Below are 14732 nucleotides of genomic sequence, written 5' to 3' on the forward strand. Positions count from 1 at the left end.
ATCCAAGCAGAATCCAAGCAGGTTCCAGGCTCCGAGCTGTCAGCACAGAGCCTGATACGGGGCTCGAACCCACAAACTGTGAGATCATGACCTGAGCTGAAGTCGGACGCTTAACCGACTGAGCCACCAAGGCACCCTGCCCCCAGGATTTTTTTTAAATATCACACTGTTGACCCAGAATGCCTAAGCCTCTCTCTAGACAATTTATTATAATTCCTTTGTGTGTCTAATGCTTTCCGTCTTTGCTGCCAATAGGTTGGTGAGAAGTTCCGTGCCCGTTCTTTGAAATTTCCTGGCTTGATATCAGGTTGCACCATGGACTGGTTTAGTCGCTGGCCAAAGGAGGCTTTGATTGCTGTGGCCTCCTATTTCCTTTCAGGCTACGGTATTGTCTGCTCCAGTGACACTAAAAGACAAGTTGTAGAAACAATGGGCCTCTTCCATGACATGGTTTCCGAGAGCTGTGAAAGTTATTTCCAAAGGTGAGTGACTTTTCCTGAGCGTGTTAGCTGCAAAACCAGAGTTCACTCCAAAGAGAAATTCAGTGCAGCAGCCACTAACAGGCTCTTTATATTGATTGAGTGCAGAGTCCCAGATGCAGTTAGATTTTGTTCTTGCTTTGATTTTCTAGTGATTATGCATTGAAATAACGATAAATAAATGAGACTTAAAAATTAACTAGTGTCCGTACTTAAGTATCACTTTCTCTCCAGGCCTCAAAGTAACAGATGCTTAATGAATCACTCTATTTCATTTGCTTAATTTTTTTTTGAAAATGACTTAACCGATTCATTATAAACTATTTAAAATTAGTTTATTATTTACATGCATTATTTATTCTGATTAAAGAAGTACACTGTTTTAAAGTTTCACTATTGCCTTATGTTAGGGGATATTTAGGTTTTGTGTTTGCATCTCTTAGCCTTTTTTCTTAAGTTTATTTATTTATTTTGAGAGCGAGAGAGCAAGAGTGAGAGCTGGGGGGGGGGGGGGGGGGAGGGGCAGAGAGAAAGGGAGAGAGAGAATTCCGAGCAGGCTCCATAGCCTGCAGAACCCAACACGGGGCTCGGTCCCACAAACCATGAGATCATGACCTGAGCCAAAATCAAGAGTCAGAGGTTCAACCATCTGAGCCACCCAGGCACCCTTGCATCTCTTAATCTTATCAATGTGTTCACACCAAATAATTTTAATTGACTGTTTGCTAAAAATAGCAATGGTGTTCACATGTGAAAGCTGTCTTCAACAGTTCAAAAATACAACTTTTTCGCCCTCCCAAAGCATGATAGTCACTGTGTACATTTGACAGATGTGAGTAAAGGTGGTCCAACGTGATCTTCAGGCTTCTGGGGGTGTTAAACCTGCCAGAAGAATTTTCCTACATAGAGAGTCTACCTAACAGTTTCATGGATTTTCCAGGGGGTCCCTATCTCACAAAAGTATGTTTATCTTGGACCCTTTTCTTTACTTAAAACTAGACCCAGGATTCCCACCCCCTTAACAAGTTCTATATAATCTCCCAGATCCTCTTGGTGAATCCATGGGTATTAATTCATACGGTTAGGAAGATTTTCCTTCCATTTAACTTGAACTCTGTCGGTTACTGTCATCTGTGGAGAGAAAGTTTACCTTTGTACAGCTCCAAAAAAAGACTGTGTCTTTATTTTTGCAAAATTTGGTGTATTGTCCAAAATTTTCATATCCTCTCTGACTGTAGAAGTTTTTTCTGAATGTGATATTTATAAAATGCTTAAATGCTAGTCACTTATATGTCCAGTCCTTAAAATTTTTTTTAGTGTTAAAAATCTTTGGAACTCCAAAAATGAAAAAATTAATATAAAAGGTAAAATGATTTTATAGTATGTGAGGAGCTCTTCTTTGACTCAAGCTTCTCCTCTATAAAATTATTCCTTTTATTTATGTCTACTGTTAAATAGAATTACTATAGTAAAGCCATAGTGAGTTGAATATTTGAGTTAAATAGAATTACTATAGTAAAGCCATAGTGAGGTGAATATTTGAGTCAAGTGTGGCTGCCTTGATTTCAAGGATGATCTGGTCAATCTGGGGGAGACACTGGTTTTCACATTTGTAGGCCCACCCAGCTAGTTTTTAACAGTGAAGAAGTGTTTAGCAAATATCAGTTGAATGAAAACAGATCATAGCACAAATTCCTTTCATATATATATATATTATATATGTATAATATATATATATTCCTTTCATATATATATATTATATATACATAATATATATAAAATTCACAAAATGCTGGTAGGTGTGGGGCAGTGATTCTTTTCTCAGTTTTCCAGATGAAGAAACAGAAGCCCAGAGTGGGGTAAGGGTCAAGTCAAAGACCCCCTAAAGGGTCAAAACATCAGATATTTAGTGTCCTTTCCACCTCACCTCTAGGGAACCCATTCACAATTCCTCCCCTCCTACTAGTGAATCACCCTTCAGAATTACGCTGATTCCACAGTGGGAAGCGCATCTGTAGGATGCTTTATAGGAATACATCAGAATGACAGAGACGAACATCATCGTCATGTTCTACTTTCAGATACCGCCGAAGAGCTCACGTGACTCCCAAGTCTTATCTCTCCTTTATAAATGGTTATAAAAACATTTATGCTGAAAAGGTGAAATTTATCAATGAACAAGCTGAACGTATGAATATTGGTAAGCAGAATGGAATCTTTTAAGGACTTTTTCATAGGAATCTATATATATAGATGCCTGTTAGGGTCATTTACCTTTAAGAAGCTCCAGGCAGAAGAAAATCCAAACAGACGGGGCCAATTTTTTCTCTCAAACCATTTTCTCCTGGCCCTTTCAACTGGATCCACACTGTCGGGCTGGGCGTCCTCATAGTCACTGAGCCCCTGCCTGCAGGTAGAGAAACTACCAGTTCTTGGAAAGCCAGTTCTTGGAAACTGACCACAACTTCAGTTTTTGGTTTCGTTACACTTTGCCTTGACTTGCCTAAACTTTGCCATGTCAATGCTTCTCAGATTTCTAACAAAGGAAAAGGAAAAACAAATCAAAACAAAAAGAGAGAGTTTCCCTGAGCAATGGATGTCTGTGTCCAGGACATGTAATATAAGCGGGAAAATTATAAATTGGAGCAAGTTATATGTCCAGAAAACATTTGGTCCAAACAGTCCAAAAAGAAGTGGTTTTTTTCCCCCCGCTTCTCCTGCAAAAAATGTGGTGCCCTAGCATAACTAAACTCCAAGGTCTATGCAGTTATAGTGATGGAAAGAAACACTGTGCAAGAAACTGTCCTCTGTTTTTCTCATGGTTCATCTTCTTGTGGCTCTCCATAGGATGCTCTACAATCAGCGGTCAGCTGGAGCTACCTGGACTGGCTCTGGAGAGATAGTTAAATTCTTAGGAACTTTATGATCTAGTCATTAAACACAGCCTTTATTCAAAACATGTAAACTCACAATTAAATAAGTTATATTTTAAGAAGGCAAGTGTGCTCAAAATTTATCACATCTTAATTATTTTCACTCTGTTTTACTGCTATTCATGTTCTTGAGGTTAATTATTTTTATTCTATCAGTATGGTAGACATAAAATGGAGTGCTACTAACAGTCTCTTGGTGGCTTAAAATCAGCCATGGTGGGAATATTTACACCATGGGAATTGGAAAACATGCAAATGAGTGTTCCCCCCTCTCCCCAAGAGACCCAGATACCAAACACTTACCAACACACCACCGTCTAGAACTCAGTTGCAATGTGAGAAATCCACTTAACCAGCTCTTTTGCTCTGTGGTACTGAGAGCCTTGGAGCCAGCTACACAAGGTTTAGCCGCTTGTTTCATTTTCATAGCAAAGAAAACCACAAAATGATGACTATATTAGCTGTCTCATTTGCCATTCCAGCTGCAATGTGCTTCAAAGGCAAAAAAAAAAAAAAAAGATATTTACATCATTAAAAATGATGTTTGCAAAGCCAAGGACAGCACTAAATTGTCAAATAAGTTAGTTACCTGACTAAAGTAATCTTAGTATGGCATTGTGACTTTCCCTTCAATTTAGCTGGGTGGTGTTCTTCACCCCCTGCTGAAAGTCTCAGAGATTTGGTCAGTATTGTTGCTCCTAATATATGAATATTAAAAAAAATTTTTTTTAATGTTTATTCATTTTTGAAAGACAGAGACAGAGCACAAGCAGGGGTGGGATGGAGAGAGAGGGGGACACAGAATCCGAAGTAGGCTCCAGGCTCTGAGCTGTCAGCACAGAGCCTGACGTGGGGCTTGAACTCACGAACCGTGAGATCATGACCTGAGCTGAAGTCAGATGCTTAACCAACTGAGCCACCAGGCACCCCTATATGAGTATTTTTTAAAGCATTTGTCCATAAATAATTATCTTGTGTTATAATCCTGGTACAGTGCCTTGTAAATAGTAAATATTGAACAAATATTTGGGATGTCCATATTCTAAGGAAAAGTGTATGTGTGTGTATTTGCAAAGGTCTTGATAAGCTTATGGAGGCAAGTGAATCTGTTGCTAAGCTCTCTCAGGATCTTGCGGTAAAGGAGAAGGAGCTGGCAGTGGCTTCCGTAAAAGCAGATGAAGTGAGTGGCATTTACTTTATAACTAGTGATGAAGAATATTATTCCATATTTTAAAAAGCATCATTTAAAAATGTTGTTAAAAATGGTTAATATATAAACCCATAGACTGTTTCTTTTCTTTAAAAAAATTTTTTTTTAATGTTTATGTATTTCTGAGAGACAGCCCACAAGTAGGGGAGGGGCAGAGAGAGACGGAGACACAGAATCCGAAGCAGGCTCCAGGCTCCGAGCTGTCAGCCCAGAGCCTGATGCTGGGGCTTGAACCCATGAACCGTAAGATCAAGGCCTGAGCCGAAGTTGGATGCTTAACCAACTGAGCCACCCAGGTGCCCCAACCTGTAGGCTATTTCTCGTGATATAATGTTCACAAAGACCATTACATATTTTTGTTTAACTTCCACCAAGGCACACCTAAATTATTATATCCTCCACCTGACTATTCTTTCTTCTCTGGCTCTGTCTCTCTTTATATAATTTTTATAAAAATTTTTATAAATTTTTTATAAATGCATAGAAATTTGTTTATATAATTTTTATATAAAATTTTTGCTTGACTATAACTTATATTTAAGTTAAGTCTTCTCTTTAAGGTCCTCTCATGCTCTAAGTTTCTAGGATGACCCAGGTCTCATCTAAAGTTTGTGTCAAGGAGGGAAAAACTAATAGGAAATGTTGGTGGAGTTAAAAAAAAAAAAAAGATACTCCTCTCAAGTTGATGGTTGCTGCTCCTTTATCTGTGACCCTACCAGCCTGTGACTGCTTTCAGCTTCCACTCACTGAGTTGGTTAAGAGTGGATACTTAAATCTTAACCCTTAGCCAGTTACTGAAGTAAGAGAGATAGCATAGGACAGGGTTTTAGCATAGTCCTGTCATATTGTAGGTGCTCAACAAACATGAGCTATTTTATGTTTTTTTCGTGGGCATTAATATGGTTTCTGACCTTATTCCATTATCTATATTTGAATTGTGTTAATTTTCTAGAAATTACATACAGTGGAAATACCATTTTCCTGAAAGCTTAAAATGTTTATGTATACAGTCTATAGATATAAAAATATACATATATAAAAATATACATTGAGAGAGAGAAGGAGAGAGAGAGAGCGAGCAGGGGAGAGGGGCAGAGGGAGAGAGAGAATCTGAAGCAGACTCCATACCCAGTGCAGAGCTGACACAGGGTATGGACCTGTGTCCATAAAGTAACTGTGTGTCCCACAACCCTGAGATCATGACCTAAGCCAAAATCAAGAGTCACGCGCTCAACCAACTGAGCCACCCCAGCGCCCCTTATTTATATATTTGTAAGCCTTAGGAGAAGACTGCAAGGAACCATTTAAAGGAGTTACTGTAATACACTTTAAAGCATAAATTAAAGAATATATATAAAATATACGTAGGGAATCAATTTGCTTTTATTTGTGTTGTATATTGTATCAAATAAATGTTCTTCCACTACTCGAATCTGTAAATTTTGCTCAGGAGATAACCTATTTGCCCTCATGTGTTCCCTCGATTTAACAGGTGTTAGCAGAAGTCACAGTGAGTGCTCAGGCTTCAGCCAAAGTCAAAAATGAAGTGCAGGAGGTGAAAGACAAAGCCCAAAAAATTGTGGATGAAATTGATAGTGAAAAAGTAAAAGCTGAGACCAAGCTGGAGGCAGCTAGACCGGCCCTGGAAGAAGCAGAGGCGGCCTTGAACGTGAGTGTGTGCTGTGACCTGCTCTCAGCACAAGTCCCAGCCAGAACCAGGTTTAATTCTGTGAAATTCACTGCAGGACTTCTAGAATCTGAAAACTGAATTGAATTCTAATGTGCTTTATAATCTCTGAGTCTGAAGACAAATGTTTCTGCTGGTTCAATTTTCTAAGTTCTAATTTTTTTAAGTCTTCAGCCCCTATAACTTACTATTTTCATTCCATAAATCAGCCTTCCATGAGATCTGAGAAATAATGGTGATTAATGGCCTAAGCAATAGCATAAGGGATTCAGATTATATAGAGAGCCTTCTCAGTTCCTCCAAAGCATCCCCTCCAGATTATATTACTTGCCCTTTAAAAATCTTCTTGTGGGAGCACCTGGGTGGCTCAGTCGGTTAAGCATCTGACTTCAGCTAGGTCATGATCTCGCAGTTCATGAGTGCAAGCCCCATGTCAGGCTCTGTGCTGACAGCTCAGAGTCTGGAGCCTGCTTTGGATTCTGTGTCTCCCTCTCTGACCCCCGAACCTGCCCCCCTCTGCTCGTGCTCTCTCTCTTTCTCAAAAATAAATAAACATTAAAAAAATTAAAAAAATCTTCTTGTGGGTTCCAGTGGCTGTTGGGATAAGGTTCCCAGCTAGCCATCCATATCTGTGAGGCAACATGCAGTTGTCTTTTGCGACCACCACTTCTTAATACATGATCTGGCGTAAATTTATTTTACTTTTTTGTGTCTCCATGGCGATTATAATTCCTCAGTGATCCTTGAAGGGTAAATTTAAACATTAAAGGTAATGAATACAGTTTGCTGGGCACATAGAAAGTACTGAGTAAATATCAGTGCTGCTGTTAGTTCTGATAATCTGGCTCCTGTCTATCCCTTGAACTCTTCTGTCATTCTTTCTCTATACACGGTATGGTCCAGCCATGCAGAAACATCCGTAGGCTTCTGGAAGAATCATGGTCTGTTTAAATGTCTCTCTCTCTGCCAGAAATGCTTTTCCTAACTTACATTGCCTAATAAGAGTCATTCTGCAGGACAAGGCTCATCCCTTCTAGAAAGTGTTCGACTCTTCTGGCTCTCCTTTGTTTTTCCTGTCACCTCTCTGCTTCTATCACGATGATAATCCTAGTTTAGGGTGATTATACTTTCTTTCTTTTCCTCCAAAGATTATGAGGACAAGGTTATTTTTCTTTCTTTCTTTCTTTTTAAATGGGAGAATGCCTGTATTTGTTGAATGAATAGATTTATGATAATCATTTAATAAAATTGTGGCAAAGATCAGGACACATTCTCGACCCCCCACTCCCTTTAAGAATCCTACAGTAACCTGCAAGACAGAGAAATCACTGAACAAATGATTCTTAGGCGATTTTATTGGTCATGTTATGTTCCAATCCTTCTTGCCTTGAATATCAGGTAATATTTTAAATCCAGCTCACAGATAGAAACTTTGAAAAGTATTTTTATAAGCCATATGTTATAATAACTTCTCTTTTCTCCTTTGAATTTCTTCCCCTTGGATAGATAGGGCAGCCCTTAAGACAAAGACTGAAGATTAGGTTTCTGATATTCAGAGCCTTCCTTCTCTTTTTTAATATCCACACATAGAGTATGTGCTTTGAAGATGCAAGTTATCTAAATGTTACCCATCAATGAGGCGTGTTGCTCACAGGTCTGGGGTGGTGGGTAATGAATGGTAGAGATATTCTACAGCAATTATTTGAGGGCAACAAGAGAAAGAAGAATAAAAACAAATGGAAATCCCAAGATAACAATGAAAGAGCCATTATGCAAAAATTTTGGGATATAAACCCTTAAAGGGATAAGGTCAGGGGATGGGGAGAACATACATTTTAAAGTTTTCTACTTTTGTTATTTAAAAGCATTAGATTCCTGTGTGATTATTAATACTGTTCAACAAAAAAATACGTTGATTTCCTAATCCCAAATACAGACTATCAAACCAAATGATATTGCCACAGTCAGGAAACTTGCAAAGCCCCCGCATCTTATTATGAGAATCATGGACTGTGTTCTGCTACTATTTCAAAAGAAAATTGACCCTGTCACTATGGATCCAGAAAAACCTTGCTGCAAACCATCCTGGGGAGAGTCATTAAAAGTAAGTAAAAATCTTTGCAAGACCAATGAGATTCATCAGGTGTCCCCAGTCCAGGACATTCAATATAGACCAGACAAGCTGGCAGGCAGTAATTGATAATTGTGTAATGAAGAGTTTATCTTAAACTGCACCCCCTAAAGTATAAGTGGGGAAAGATTTTAAAGCCAAATGCCTTCTTTTCGTAAAAAGTGTCCAGAACCCGAGGCTAGCACTGGCACAGTCTTGATGTCAACCCAACTGAGTCTCTGAAAGGGAGCTTCTGTGGTTGGTGACATTCAGATGCACCCACTGGACGGGAAGCTCACATATCTTTTCTTCCTTACTCTTTTACCGTGGTAATGGGAAGACAATTTGCAGTTTACAGATTTAGGTTGACTGCTGTCAATCTTGATTTGTATGTTTAAGAGGGTGTCGGTTGTTACTTCTTTGGAAGAAACTTCAATTTCGGAATATATACTAACTCAGGAAGAAAGCATTGATTTTCTCCCAGAACGTACAGGTTGTGCTACTATTTTTCAGTTAATGAGTGCAACAGGGTTCCTGTGGAGCCTTCAGCAGTTTCCCAAGGATACTATAAATGAAGAGACTGTTGAGTTGCTGCAGCCGTATTTTAACATGGATGATTATTCTTTGGAAAATGCCAAAAAAGTCTGTGGGAATGTGGCTGGCCTGCTGTCCTGGACTCTTGCTATGGCCACATTTTATGGTGTCAACAGAGAGGTGTTGCCTCTGAAGGTAAGAGTTTCCCTCCGCCTCCTAGAAAATCAGTGTTCAGTAAAAATCAGTCATCAGTATTACTGCTATGAGAAGACAAAGCAAAGCAGCATTTTGACTAATAAAGATCTATGTCGCCATTTTGCTAAATGTTTCCTCTTTTCTTCATGTCTTCTTGTGGTTTCTCATTTTCTTTACATCTGTTATGTGTTTCTGGGCATCACAGACAAGAAATCAAAGCCAGCTTGTTAACTTAAAGCAGGAAATGAATTCAGTGCAAGTAATAATTAAGCTGTCATAAAAGAAAACTTGCCATTTCTTTAAAGTTTAAAGAGATTAGGTTTGGAGATAGAATTTGATTACTAGTTTCCAAACAAAGTTTATAGAAATTAAGGTCAACACCCAAAAATATTTGAAATTTAAAAAGAGGGGGAGGGTGGGGGGAACCCTTGTTTCTAAGAAACAAATGAACAAACAAAGTTTTGAAAGATCGCTCACAAAAGAAGTGAAATCAGGATGTTGCAGACTTGCCACAACCCTAAATATTAGAATGTAATGGGGAGATATATGCAGAGTATTAAGGAAATTGCTGTGGTCCAAGAATTCAATAACTGGTCAAGCTGCCCTTCATGTATAAGGGAACAAGAAGACATTCTTAGGGATGCAGTTTAAGTACTGAGTGGTAAATACACACACACACACACACGCACTCCATGTATACAAGGGCAACCTGTTCTTCAGGTCAGAGGGAACAGAATGACATTCTCAAGAGTGCGAAGGATTCATAAAATACACCACCCAGATACATATTAACCTCCCGCCCCACCCCCACCACAAAGCTAAAAGAGGTGAAAGTGGTTGCTCTGTGGAATGGAAAATGATGAGCAGGTGGGCAGGGTGTTGTAGGTTTTCATAGTAAGCCTTATAAAAATGGCTGCCTTTTTTTTTTTTTAGTTTATTTATTTATTTTGAGAGAGATGGAGACAGTGAGATCAGGGGAGGGGCAGATAGAGAAGGAGAGAGAGAGAGAGAGAGAGAGAGAATCCCAAGCAGGCTCTGCACTGCCAGCTCAGAGCCACATGCAGGGCTCGAACTCATGAAACTGTGAGATCATGACCTGAGCTGAAATCAAGAGTTGGACGCTTAACTGACTGAGCCACCCAGGTGGCCCTGAAGATGGCTGTCTTTTAAAACTGTGTGCATAGGTAACTTTGAGAAAAATAGAAAAGAAGTTGAAAATAACTAGGTGGCTCAGGTCATGATCTCATGGTTTGTGAGTTCAATCCCTGCATCGGGCTCACTGATGTCAGCTCGGAGCCTACTTTGGATCCTCTATCCCCTTCTCTCTCTGCTCCTCCCCTGCTTGCACTTTCTCTTCCTCAAAAATAAATAAACATTTTTTTTAAAAAATAAAGTTTTAATAAAGGGAAATGAAGAGAAAATGTAACAATCTACTCCAACAAAAAGATACCAAGGGATGTAGAATTTAAGAAAAAAATGCACTTATAAGAACAGAGTTAATTTTTACTAAAAATTGTGATCTACAGTGAGACTTAATTATAATTACGCTTTTTGTAATAAATAAAATGTTATCAAATTACAAAAAGCAAAATGCATTCATATTTTAAGTGGATATTAACACAGGTAGTATTGCAATTTGAGATTGTGCAGAAGGCTGGTTTTATGAGTGTGTGATCTGTGCACACAGGACTCTGTGTTTAGAAGGGTCCGTGCTTGGCTTAATGGTCACTGTCACCCTCTTGAAGTTCTTAATAATTATTTAACAAGAGGCCCCACATTTTAATTTTGTACTGGGCCCTGCAAATTACGTAACCAGTCTTTTGCAGCCATAAACTAGTAATTATATAGAGATTTTACACTTTATCATTTTTAAGGTTGAATAGCTACATTGAACTTTCTTGAATATGAACAAAGAATATGAAATTATTTCTAGTGACCAAGAAACATTTACAAAAATTGATCATACTCAATGCTAAAAGAAGACTTTGATTCAGTTCCCAAAAGCAGAAATTGTCAAGGCCTCATTCTCTGATTATAAACAATAAGATTACACAGTTTTCATTAAAAAAAAAAAAATCTAGCCACTTCTTTTTAGAAAATGATGACAAAAAGCTAGTTACCAAAGCTTTTGTTATGTGGCCCAATGGCACTTTCTTAGCTCTTAAATTAATTAAAGAAACTAAACACTACAGAACATACTTGCTTATAAATATTCATACACACAAAACTTAAGGAAAGTGGAATAGAACCAAAAAAAAAAAAAAAAAACCATTAAAAGTTAGAGAAAAGTAGGGGCGCCTGGGTGGCTCAGTTGGTTAAGCGTCTGACTTTAGCTCAGGTCATGATCTCATGGCTCATGAGTTTGAGCCCCGTGTTGGGATCTATGCTGACAGCTCAGAGCCTGGAGCCTGCTTTGGATTCTGTGTCTCCCTCTCTCTTTGCCCCTCCCCAGCTCACACTCTGTCTCTCTCTCTCCTTCAAAAATAAATAAACATTAAAAAATAGAGAACAGTAGCAGAATTAAATAATTGGTGCTTTGCAGAAACAAAATATAAGATACATGTTGTTGGAAAATATAATCCAGAAGAAAATACATATACTCACAGATCCATAGATTTAAATAATTTTAAACAGTTATATGTAAATACATGAGAAACATTCAATTTAATAATATTAATAGTAATTAAATTAATATTTCCTGTGAAAAAGGGCTAAATTTAGATAAACATTGGGAAAGAAAATGAGAATGTTATCAAAAAGCTTCTACCTCAGAAGGCTTTAGGGCTATATTATTTTATTGATTCTTTTAAAGTTCTAAGAAACATATAATTCTCACTCGGTGCTGTAGGAGGTAGAAAAAGATGAAACTCTACCATTACAGTAATTTCATTTCAAAATGTCTTTACGAAAGGAACAACCCAAAATGCTCACATGCCCAATAGCATTATTTATAATAATTTAAAATGGTGGGAGGGATGTCAAAAATAGGGCAAAGGTTAAATAAATTATGATACATCAAAATAGTGTGATATTATGCAGCCATATTGCTAATGTCTATGAAAAAGTGTTTAAGGACATGTTTAAGGAGAAATGATTACACCATATTAAGTGACAAAGAAAAAAACTAGAAAATGCCAGTTATCACCTTTTTAACACAATACTCACAGACTATCTCTGGGTAAAATCATGGGTAATTTCTATTCTCCTTTCTATACATTGATGCATTTTTCATGTTTTCTGTATCAAACATGAATAATTAAAAGAAAAAATAGAACTTTAGTGAAATATCTCCAACACTCCAGCTGAACACACAGAAACAGATGACCTCAACATACCATCTTGGGCAAAAATTGTGTAATTCATGTTATTATTTACCAATTAAAACCATAAACAGAGGTGCCTGGGTGGCTCAGTTGGTTAGGCGTCGACTTTGGCTCAGGTCATGATCTCGGACCATGAGTTCGAGCCCCGCATCAGGCTCTCTGCTGTCAGCACAGAGCCCGCTTTCAGTTCCTGTGCTCCTCTCTGTCTCTGTCCCTCCCCCGCTCATGTGCACTTTCTTTCTCTCTCAAAAATAAATTAAATTAAAAAAATCGTAAAGAAACAAAACAAAAACACAAATATTGGGCAGACCTAATACAAGTCCATACAATTACCTCTTCTTCCTTGTAAGGCTAACCTGGCCAAGCAGGAGGGCCGCCTAGCAGTCGCCAATGCTGAGCTGGGGAAGGCACAGGAACTGCTGGATGAGAAACAAGCCGAGCTGGATAAAGTACAAGCAAAATTTGATGCAGCGATGAATGAGAAAATGGTGAGATTAAGTATACAAAATTATGGCAACAAAGTATCAAAATTTTACACAAGTATGTGTTGTATTTGGAAATGAGGCACACGTTTATGACCAAAAAAAAAAGTATTTACCTGACTGCCCTTCACTGGCTATGGCTACCTGTTTTCGATTTTTGACACTTTAAAGTTTTTTGTGTGTTTTTAATCATCATTTTCGGTAAGAGTAAGCTGCGATGTCATACCCTAAGGGGACTGATTTGGAGGTTAGAAAATTGGGTTTGAGATTCGGTGCAGAAACTTATTCACTAGGCAGCTGGAGGCAACTGATGGAGCTTTATGTGTCAGATGGGGACCCTAACATGACCTCATGGGACAGGGGCCCCAGGAAAAAGAAAGCCCTGATCTGCACTGTTTGCTGATTTCTGTGGCATAGATACTCCCACCACTGCCAGTTTTAACCTACTGATGCGCTGACAGTGAACACATGTTTGGAAACAGGTGCACAGCAGCGCACTCTCATATACTGTACTGTTACATGTTTAGCACTGTTACATACTGAGCCCTACGATATACCACCATGCAGGTGCAGTGCTGACTTGACCTGAAGCACATAGATAAGGCAAAGATGTAGCAAATAATAAGGAGGTGATGGGTTTTTATTACTTGTTACCTTTGCTTTTAATATAGCTTAATTGTAAGCTTATATATTTTTCTTTTTTAAAATTTAATTTCAAGTTAGTTAACATACAGTGTGGTTTTGGTTTTAGTAGAACCCAGTGATTCATCTGTTACATATGACACCCAGTGCTCATCCCAACAAGTGCCTTCCTTAATGTGCATCATCCATTTAACCCATTCCTCCCCCCCCCACCTCCCCTCCAGCAACCCTCAGTTTTGTTCTCTGTATTTAAGAGTCTTTTTCGGTTTGTCTCTCTCTCTGTTTTTATCTTATTTTTTCCTTCCCTTCCCCTATGTTCATCTGTTTCTCAAATGCCACATATAAATGAAATCATATGATGTGTTCAACACCATCCAAGTTTTCTGGAAATGTCATAATTGGCTTTTCTGAGTTGATAAAAGCTGGCTGCAGCACATCACTGTTGTGTAGAGTTTTTCTGAGGAAAAGTAAAAACACTTTGTAAACTTCCAAGAACTCAGAATTATCAAATCCAAGACTTAAAATGGTGTATTGTATTGGTCTGATGATTGTGTTTTGAAATCACTGAATAGAAATACTGTATTAATTTATGTGATTCGGAGTCTCTCTTACAAAATCGCTTTCCTTGAAATTTCGCAAGATAAAATAACTATATGATGAAGTAATTACCAGAATTTAACATGTAAAGCTTCACTCACATTGCTTTTTCAGATTATATTTATTTTGCAAATTAGGAAATTCCCTCATATGTGTTTATGTGTGAATACAGTGAATGTTTGATTAAGCACTTAAGGAAGTTCTTTGAGACACTCTCCCTTTATGAATCCAGGATTTGCTAAATGATGCAGATATGTGCCGGAAAAAGATGCAGGCAGCTTCCACTCTCATCGATGGGCTGAGTGGAGAAAAGGTCCGATGGACCCAGCAAAGCAAAGAGTTCAAAGCCCAGATTAACAGGTATAAACTTTGGCCTTTGCTATAATTGCTTTCCTTCTTAATCATCACTCCAAACACCACCTCTTTGTGACATTAGAGAAAATAAAATATATCTCCCCAGTGAAATGCTTCACTCCCTCATCTCCCTACCAACCACTTCTGAATCTCACAGCTTAAGTCACGCACTCTCAGTAAAACAAA

General features: G+C 38.3%; 1 protein-coding gene across 6 annotated transcripts in view; it reads left to right on the forward strand.

Annotated features, from left to right (window-relative positions):
* Window positions 1-14732, forward strand: part of DNAH8 (dynein axonemal heavy chain 8) — a 325383-nt gene that overhangs the window by 204347 nt on the left and 106304 nt on the right. For all 6 annotated transcript variants that reach the window (XM_042986265.1, XM_042986264.1, XM_042986266.1 and 3 more), the window contains 8 exons: window positions 256-482; window positions 2561-2679; window positions 4489-4592; window positions 6115-6291; window positions 8246-8413; window positions 8933-9148; window positions 12822-12959; window positions 14425-14552. In XM_042986265.1, the coding sequence (XP_042842199.1) occupies window positions 256-482; window positions 2561-2679; window positions 4489-4592; window positions 6115-6291; window positions 8246-8413; window positions 8933-9148; window positions 12822-12959; window positions 14425-14552 (1277 nt within the window). The remainder of the gene's footprint in view (window positions 1-255; window positions 483-2560; window positions 2680-4488; window positions 4593-6114; window positions 6292-8245; window positions 8414-8932; window positions 9149-12821; window positions 12960-14424; window positions 14553-14732) is intronic.

This window comes from Panthera tigris, chromosome B2, assembly GCF_018350195.1.
Source record: "Panthera tigris isolate Pti1 chromosome B2, P.tigris_Pti1_mat1.1, whole genome shotgun sequence".
NCBI classification, from domain to species: domain Eukaryota; kingdom Metazoa; phylum Chordata; class Mammalia; order Carnivora; family Felidae; genus Panthera; species Panthera tigris.